Source organism: Etheostoma cragini, chromosome 2, assembly GCF_013103735.1.
Source record: "Etheostoma cragini isolate CJK2018 chromosome 2, CSU_Ecrag_1.0, whole genome shotgun sequence".
In the NCBI taxonomy this organism is placed as follows: Eukaryota; Metazoa; Chordata; class Actinopteri; order Perciformes; family Percidae; genus Etheostoma; species Etheostoma cragini.
The window spans coordinates 16,038,198-16,047,691 of NC_048408.1; the positions used below are offsets into that span (position 1 = coordinate 16,038,198).

General features: G+C 38.4%; 1 protein-coding gene and 1 non-coding gene across 4 annotated transcripts in view; one reads left to right on the plus strand and one right to left on the minus strand.

Annotated features, from left to right (window-relative positions):
* The window catches only part of fam114a1 (family with sequence similarity 114 member A1), an 8,923-nt gene extending 1,853 nt beyond the window's left edge, over positions 1 to 7,070 (minus strand). For 2 of the 3 annotated variants that reach the window (XR_004654850.1, XM_034858595.1), the window contains exons 1-9: positions 6,944 to 7,070; positions 5,083 to 5,412; positions 4,516 to 4,600; positions 4,200 to 4,429; positions 3,351 to 3,485; positions 2,994 to 3,146; positions 2,720 to 2,918; positions 1,673 to 1,758; positions 176 to 385 (exon numbers count right to left, since the gene is read on the minus strand). Coding sequence is in view for 2 of the 3 variants with exons in the window: in XM_034858595.1 (XP_034714486.1) it covers positions 176 to 385; positions 1,673 to 1,758; positions 2,720 to 2,918; positions 2,994 to 3,146; positions 3,351 to 3,485; positions 4,200 to 4,429; positions 4,516 to 4,600; positions 5,083 to 5,406 (1,422 nt within the window). In the remaining variant the exon portion in view is untranslated. The remainder of the gene's footprint in view (positions 1 to 175; positions 386 to 1,672; positions 1,759 to 2,719; positions 2,919 to 2,993; positions 3,147 to 3,350; positions 3,486 to 4,199; positions 4,430 to 4,515; positions 4,601 to 5,082; positions 5,413 to 6,943) is intronic. The other variant, XM_034858610.1, reaches the window with a different exon arrangement.
* Positions 7,071 to 7,653: 583 nt separating this feature from the next.
* Positions 7,654 to 7,725, plus strand: trnap-agg. The gene has a single exon. It is a non-coding gene; the product is annotated as a tRNA-Pro (tRNA).
* The last annotated feature ends 1,769 nt before the right edge of the window (positions 7,726 to 9,494 follow it).

Here is a 9,494-nt window from a genome sequence, read left to right on the forward strand (position 1 = left end):
GACAGACAGACAGACAGACAGACAGACAGACAAACACAGACACACACAAACACACACACACACACACACTAACTGCATCAAATCAGCCTGTGACAGCATGTAGAGAGGATGGTTAAATTAAAAGAGAAGAAATTAAAAGTCTACTGTTGTCATAACATTGTTTAGTTGACCTCACCTCTACAGATCTGGGGTCGTTCTCTTTCTCCTTTTTTTCCTCTCCTTCCTTCACCTCCTCCCCATGCTCTTCATTTTTTTTCTTCTCCTCCGTTCCCTTCTCTCCAGGTGAGGCCTCTCCAGCCGGCTGGTCCTGCATTTCCTGGTCAACAGTCTTTGTAGTGACAGGCTGTTCCACCACGCTCACCCAATCATGGGCCCTCATCCGAGCCTGGAGATGCATAATTACCACCCATCAGCTCTGCATGGTGAGAGATCGCCATCCTGATGTATGCTGATCAGATGCGTATACACGATTATATGCTAATGTAGGTTTTATACATGGAAATTTGAATATGCAGAAGGACTTCAAAGGTGATAACTTTTATATTACATCTAAGACTGTAGAAGGAGAGAGTGGATGTTAAAAATAAGTGTGTGTGTGTGTGTGTGTGTGTGTGTGTGTGTGTGTGTGTTTGTGTGTGTGTGCGCGTGCATGTGTACCAAATATCTAATAATGAGGGAGAAAACTGTGAATTTCTCCCTGATTTGTCTGCAGTGATTTCAAGTTAAGGTGAGAATAAAGTTTATTAATCAAGTCCAATTTCATTAATCCTCGCGTCCAAGTCCAAATTGAGTCCCAAGTCCAGAGAATAGCAACATGAGTCTGACTCCAGAACTCAAGTACGCCATCACTGCCTTGGGCAAAGCACCTAACCCCCAACTAGTCAGGGCGCCTGTCCATCAGCATCCTTCTTACTCAGAAATCTTTCCATTCATGCATGTATATACCAGTCCTTTTTGAGCATGTGTGTAGTCTCATATTGCCTGACCTATCTCAGCAGTGCTGTGTCAGCGCTAGAGTAATGTGTGTGTAATGTGTAAAACTTTAATTTCCCCAAGGAATCAAGTATGTCTTCTTTAATTCTTCTTTTTTTCTGTTTTTGTGAGTTCATAGTGGTGGTTATTAGGAGTATGTGTATGTATGCCTTTTTGTGTGTGCTAAATATCACTGAAGCATAGCAATGTGCCAACAAAGGCACTAGAAAAGAGCGCTGGTAGCAAGTAAACAGTGCAAACAAACCACAATTTCAAATTTAAAAAATAAATGCTAATAAAGCATTTTCAAGTTTTATGAGGAAGGAAATGTACTCAAAATATTTGTGAGGCCTTAAGGACACATACAATGTGTTTTGTTTGTTTACAAGAAAACTTCAAACATTAAACTGATTAGTCTAACTCAAACTGCTGAAGCCTCATTTTAACTTCACCTGAACTAGGACTAGGATGGATTCCACTACTCATTCATAGCCACACTATGAAGTGATTCTCTTCATGGCAAGTATGCAGAAGAGAAATGATTAAAGCAAACAATAAATTGTTAAATATGAGGATGTCACTAATGTAGGAAGATGGACCTGAACCTGATGAAGAAACTGACATGTTAAAGCCTGTTAAACCTCTGAGTTTCACTGCTGTGTGTTGGTGTCACAATTATATGCATGCATGGGTCACTCACCTTGCTGAGTTTGTCTGGCGTTGCAGCAATATGAAGCTCAAACAGCAGCTCAGTGAGAACGCTCACAAACTCCTCGCCATCGGCCGCTAGATAAAAATACATACACACCCACACAATGTCAGTATACTTCCCTTTAGACAATTTATGTTACAGCCATAAATCCATTAAATGTAAACTGAGAGGATATTTGTACCACCACATGCAATTATTTTCCCCATGCTGAGATCTTAAAGATAATATTATTGTATTCCTTCAGCAAAACAGAGATTTTATGCACTTCTAAATCTTGTTTAATGCATACATGCTGATTTAATGTCTGATGTTTTTTTCTTTGATTTAATGTTTATGCTTGTTTTGGTTTGAATCTGTGATGTGAATGTGTCAGTGGCCCCTGAACACCAACACTGGATCAGGCACCATGTTAAAACCCTCCAGGTGAAGGGATACCAGACTGCTTTGAGCTCTGCACTGCTGTGACATCGCCTCAGGGCACCTGATCCACATTATAAGTTTACATTTTGTCTTTAAAATGTCAAGTAACATGTGGCTGGTGAGATTTGATAAAACTAAAACTTGGCATCACATGGCATCCCCTCAACACTGAATTTCACTTTGGCAGAACATTTTATTCTTCTTTATACGAGTGACAACCACAGTAGAGCAGGAATAAGAACATTTCCCACAAGGTTTCGAGGTTTTCCAGGCTTTTGCAAATAGCAATACTAACTTATGTATGTTTTATGTTAGATTTGACAAGGACCTGAAGCCTGGAATTTAGAAAATATATTTTTTTAAAATTCATGCGCTTTGGAAAATGGTCCGTAACAATAATATTAAGTGCGTGCAAATTAGCGCTAATAAAAAGCCATAACATGGAAAATTCAACCAAAGTGAAATATCCGTTCTGTTTCTGACCCTCTGATATAATGTCAGGACTTTCTGCCAGAGTTCAAACGTGAAATGCAAATAAGGCCAACTGATCCTGGGTCAGTGCTCAGGGACCGCCAATACCTCCAGCAGGTCTGGCGGCTGGTTAGGGTCACTCACACAGGGGGGTAGAACAGTGTAATTGGGAACTATGATCACCGTTATCCTTCGTCTGTTCTCCTCCTCCTTTTTCCTCCTCTTTGTTGTTTTCCTCTTCCTCTCCTTCCTCTTGCTTGATGAAGATATTCTTAATGAAAATCAGCTCATTTTTCACCTCCTCCTGCTCCTCTTCAATTAAGGAGGAGAGGAAGGCTTGGACCTAGGAGCAGATATAGTATATATGACTCTAAAAAGACTAAAATAGTACTCTATATTCCTTACAATTGGGCCTTACCTTAACCTCACTCTCATTGGACAGAATCTCCAGAGCCTCGAGGTGTGACAAGCCCTGGTAGTCGTCAAACAGAATACCGTAGTGAGCTGTGGGTGCACTGATTGGATGGTTGCCCAGACGGGCCCGCTCTTTCTCTTTGGCTTCCTTTAACATCTGAAAAAAAAACACAGTGAGTCCTTAATTTGACAATCCTGCAGAGCTGAGAGCGGTTTTAGAGAAATAGAAATCACCAAATAATTCCATCCACACAGACACGCATACACAAGCTCTTTTATTATTATTATTAATATGATAGGAGGAGATGTGTTGGTTTTCTTTGAGTGTCTGTATGTGAGCTTTGAGAATGTGTCTTCATGCCTGACTCAGCGATACAGTCTTCTGCATCAGGGTCTTGGTCTTTTTGAAACCCGGGTCAGTCTCAGCAAGAACAGTCATGGTCTTCTTTCCAATAAACTCCAAGGCATCCAAACCTCCACTGATCACTGACTTACCCTAGAGAGACACCAGGAGACAAACAGAGGAAGAAACAGAAATTGGAAATGATAAAAAGATACAATTTGACTTACTAGGTTAAAATGATTAGACACTGAGGTAAAATTATCTCATGAAACGATGACATGCTTATTTTTATGTGATGCTCTCGAAATGTTAGCTGACTATCTGACCTTTAATAACCACTATGTCATTTATGTGATAGCTATGACCAAGTTAAAATAATAAAACAGTAAATCAGTACAAGAACAGTTTTGGAGTTTATGTGTTTTAGCCAAAGCTCTTCACATTTTTACAATTTCTTTTCAGACCAACGCCACCTTTATTTTACAGTAAGTGTGTGTAGCTTGCTGCATAGCGGGGAACCTACATGCATTGTAAGGGCAGAAGAAGGCAGAGAAAACAGGTGGCATTTATCTTAGTAAGTCCGTTTTTTGACTTGTTAAACATTTGAATAAGTCACACACACATATATATATATGTGTATATATAGATATATAAAAAAACTGCATCAACTAAAGATTTTCAAGTGAGAGATGATAAAGAATATTTAGAATTGGATGTTTAAAATTTGTTAATTTGAATTGTTTTTCGAGTAACATGCTTTAGTAAATCACTGAGACCCCAGGTTGTACTGTACATAACATGAAATATGAAATTAAACCAAGCAGATAGGCATTGTGTGTGTGTGTGTGTGTGTGTGTGTTCACTCACTGTGTTCTGCACAGCGTGTGTGATCGTAGAGAAGACTCCCCTGCCAGAGGCAGCAGCACTAACAATATACTCCCCAGAACTGGACAGCTCAGCCTCTCCACTTTCACCTCCTCCCTCTTTCTTCTCCCCCTCGGCTCCCTCCTCCTCTTCTTGTGCCTCCTCTCCTACTGAGGTCCTGTGGAGACGCAGAGCTTCTCCTGCCTTGGTTTTAACTGAAGTAAGGCTCTGCCCTGCACACAGACACATATTAAGGTAAAGACTAAAGTGGTAAAAACTAGAAAAAAGAAGAATGAGGAAATAACAACAGCAGACATACCCACTGTGGAAGTGGCACTGCTCAGAAGAGATTTTCCCCATGAACTCCAACCTCCCCAACCTTTTTCTTTCTCCTGAAGTGACCTCTGTGTACACAAACAAATACATTACAGAAATAGTTAGACAACTTCATTTTTGTCAGAAAATACAGACAAATGACAACCGCAGTTCCCCAGAGCTCCAGCTGACATCTTGTTTATTTTGATCCACAGTCCAAAATCTATAGTTACTCAAATCTTAATATCACATGACAAAGAAAAGCACCCAATCGCCACAACTAAAAAGTGACTGTATCTAGAGAGCACATTTGAAAAAACAGATGTTGACCAAAGTACTTTACTGATAAGATTTAAAACATTTTTGCTTTAATAATGTAATCATTATTAATTATAATTATTAATATTTTAGCTGATTATTTTTATGCCTATTGACTTATTTATACACTGATCATGTCAACTCCAAAGTCAATAACATCAAAGTCAAGTTATAATTAAGTTAAGCTCAGCAGAATATGGACTAAATGCCATATTCTGCATGTCAAGAAACTAAAGAAACTAGCACAACAAACCTCCACATCCTCCTGTGCAGCCTCTTTGTTCGGCTCCAGGCTTACTGGTTGGTCACATATGATCACCTGACCCTCAGGGGCAGGCTCTGGTTGGTCAGTTGGACACTCTGAAGCGTTAGTCATGGTGATAGTGTCCTCTGTAGTCGGCTCCTCAGTGGTGGATTGTGGGAGGTTGAAACTCTCAGGGATCAAAGGGGGCTGCAGAGGACCTGAAGGCAGTGCAAAGGCTGCTGGGACATCCTGACAGAGACCAGGGTCTGTGTGAGGGGGTTGAGTGGGTGAAGGGCTGATGTCAGCATAGGGGTCTGCATCAGTGTGGGACATGGTGATCTGAAAGAGAAGACATCTTTGATTTTGGTGGTTTTGGTTAAGAAAGTGCTGATCTGTGATTCTTTATTCATTTTTTGTATCCTGCAACCAAACACAGCTTACGTATAAAAACACATACGAAGAACATGAGTTTACAAGGTCCAAATAGATGTTTGGATTTTCGAAATGTAATCTCTGTGCGTACTTGTGGTGTAATGATGATTAAAGACCACCTTGCATGATTATATGATGGCTTTTGTTAATTTTAACCACAGAATTTCAATTAGAACCGCAAATGATAGTACCCGCCAATATGTTCCTTTGCCTGTCACAGTTTTCCGAACCCCAACATGTGTCCAATTGTTTGTTTGATTGACCATCACGCGAAAAAAATGTTTTGTGTTTACAAACCGAGAAAACTAGCAGATTCTCACATTGTAGAAGCCAGAACCTTTTCTTGATAATTGAGTTAATTTATCAACAAAAGATATTTCTGTCTATTGAACTATTGAATACTTGTCTAATCATTAGCTCTAATTCCAACTGCAAAAGGCCAGACTGACTAACCAAATTCTTGACTTTTAAATACAAATGTCATCCTTACAAACAAACACTCACAAAAAACTAAACCACATCCTTTAACACCACATATACTAATATAAAGTTCAAATGCTCAAAACAAGCAGATCATTAAATGAATTCAACGTGTTTGCCAACATCTCTTGTAATTGTAACAGCATTTCCCATCATTGCAACATTAGGAGTAGAACCTGAAAACGTAAAGCAAAACAATTACTGTTATTTAGCTTTGGATTTGACAAATCATTCACTTTGATTATCACTTAGTGGTTCAACATTACCATCTAGTGGTCACTTACTGTACCTGCAGTCTATTATTACTGTCATCCCCATGTCATCCACATGTTTTCAAACACTGGGAAGTTTGTTTCCTAGGCACTAAAATGTCATTTAATATAATATTATCTCTCACAAGCTGTATGTGCAAGATGGTAAATAAACCGGATCACAAAACCAATATACATTTGTCCTTAAAAATAAAGACTACAGTCTGGAAAATAGTAACCATAAGTATAATGTAACACTATTTTCTTTTTGATCTGGAGTAATAGGAATTTAAATGTAGTCCTATCCAACTGTACAGACAGTCTGTAGAGGTCAAATTGTAGCCTATAACCGATAAGGCACTCATATTAAGGCTAAATAAAAAAAAAAAAATTCACATTGTCAAAGCCTGTTCTGGTTCTCTTTGACACTATTTTAACTCATTGTCACGCAATGACAACATACAGAACAATGTCAAGCAGAGAAATAACAAAGACCACTGTTCTGTTTGAAAGCGAATATGACAATTAGGCTATTATTCGCATGTTTATTGTATTCTTAAAGAGCAATGCAAACACATTTTCAACATTTTAACAAAACATATTCGCCGGGTTTGTTGCCCATTCGTTTCTTATGGTGTCTTTCGGGAAAATGTCATTTATAATGCTCAAAGACAGTTCTGTTTTGTGAAAGTGACAGTGCAGCTCACCCTTATGGTGCCACCAGCGGCTCGTCTTCCGCCCCGCCACGTCGGCAGGCCAGTATAGTAGATGACTGCACCGAAGAGTAACAGGAGACAAGACAGTTCACTGCCTCATGTATAAGTAATGTGTACAGGTTGGGAACTCCTATCTCTCATAGGCACAACAAGAAAGCATGTGTTTACAAATAGTTAAGAACTAGATACACTTGAATTTAAGTAGTCTAAGCCATTGCATACACAAGCTAAGTTAGGACAATATTCCAAATAAACAGCCACATGATAACCGTTGTTGTTACAAGCGGTGTCTTAAGTTTCGCAAACTGAAACGGTTGAAAATGGTCTTTAGGACATTTAATGAAATGCGTTTCCTACTTGACACTTTATTTACTATATAAACGGAAATCCATGCTGGTTGCTGCTGCTTTGCTAACGTGCTGCTCGCGAAGGGACATTTATTCGCTATCCTAGGAAACGCAAATTTCAAACAGGAGGCTGTTTCAAGCGAAGAGGGATGTGGGCAGGCGTGAATCATCTCGCTTTGCATACTTCTATTTTAATAGCAAAACCTTTTTTTTAAATCTGTGTCATTGCACTTCGGGTCAGGATCGTGATAACAAGTCTAGTACACAATTATTAAATTTAAATTATTGTCAAAGAAATTGGTATCAAGATGTGTTTAACATATATTTCCATGTATTATCCATTGTAATTACGGTGGCTCGTTGGTCTAGGGGTATGATTCTCGCTTAGGGTGCGAGAGGTCCCGGGTTCAAATCCCGGACGAGCCCAGGTTTTTCTTTGAACTTACTGATGGGATGAAGTCTAGTCCACATGTAAACGGGTATTTTTATAAACGGAATTTTTTTCCTCATTTGATTAGAATTTTCCTTTGTCCACACAAGCAAGGTTTAAAAAAGCTTCATCTAGTCTGGCTATCACCAGTCCAGGCCAAGTTCAATAGATTTGAGATTGAGCATTGGTCCTGATTCCTAACTTAAGCTCAAAACGCCATTCAAGTGATTTGATTGCTAGTTTGTAACTAAGCTAACAGTCATTTTAAAAGCGTTTTAGCTATATATGATTGGTTGATTGATAACTTGTAGCCAGCAGCAAACAAACTTTGTTATCTAGGTCCATTTTTATTCTGTATTGATATTACAGAAGTCTCTCGTTAGCATCTTGTAGGCTACTTGTCGCAAAGTGACGCATGCACGACTCAAATCTGCACTTGACTTACATCGGGCAGTGACAGCGTAGCCGCTATGTCGAATGTAAGCAAGAAGCTGCTTTGTTGCTGTTTTATCGTTTTAAACCCGCCTACAGCTTTCCAGGTAAATAAGCCAGTTTGTGATTGGTTCCCGCAAAATTGTGAACTGAAGCAGAAGAGTTAAAGGTGCAGGTTTCCAGACCGGGCTGCAGAGCGACATAATTATTGATTATATCATTAATGAGAAATTAAACAGGTGTTCCTTATAATCCTTTAGGTGAGTGTATGTGAATTGTGTGTTAAGTCCTAGCTCAATGGATCAGAACCTCCAGGTTCCAGAACAGGACATATCCTGAAGTGGTCTGCCTCCTTAAAACAACAAACTTTGCCCTGCAGGCCCGTTAGCAGGGCAGAAGTCTTCATTGTACTTGAAGCACTTTATCAGGTTGGTTGTTCGTGGGTCGTTTAATGTTGCTGCTAAATTCCCTACAGGTGGTTTCACTATTTTTGTCTTAAGTGAGCTCACTACAATCAATCATGTTGGAATGGTAATAAAGGATCTTAAGTATAAACTGAATCTTTAATCATATTACCATATATTATTACCAATACATTATTAGATTTTAATAGCTCTTATAGGGCAAAGACTCAAATAAGGGGAGATTTGCACCTCAACTCTTTTGCCTTCCTTGGGACACATTTGTCCTTGAAAGACATCAGAGCAACTTTTTAAAGTCAAGGGTTAAAATAACTGAATTTTACACAAACTAGTAAAGTCAGTGCAAAGCCCAAATACATTTAACTTCTGATGATATTAAACTGAAAAAAGAAGAAGTATGCAAATTTGAGAAGCTATATCAGGAAATCTTTGGCATTTTTGATTGATAAATCACCTTAATAGTAAAAAAACTTCTTTTGATGAACTAATGTACTAACACCTACATTAACAGTTTCAGCAAACACACATACACAATGTGAGACACAGCACTCAAGCAACTATTATCAATAGGTTTATTGAGTGGTATGAATATTCTGTCAAAAGAAATGCAAAATTGCAGATAGACCTGTACATTTATATATTCACAGTTTAACATTTTCCCTTTGAATTGCCAACATTTAGATTGAAAAGAGATAGGGTTTATTATGAACAGAACTTTATAGAAATGTATAATATCCATTATTATAAGAGTATCAAAATCATGCTTAATAAAACCTGTAATTGCCCTTTCAGTCTAATAATTAATTATAAAATATAGATATATATTACAACTTATATTTGCAGAAATACAAAAACATGTACAAGCAAAGATTGCAAAAAATATCCAGGTTGCAAAATGCAGATCAGTTGAG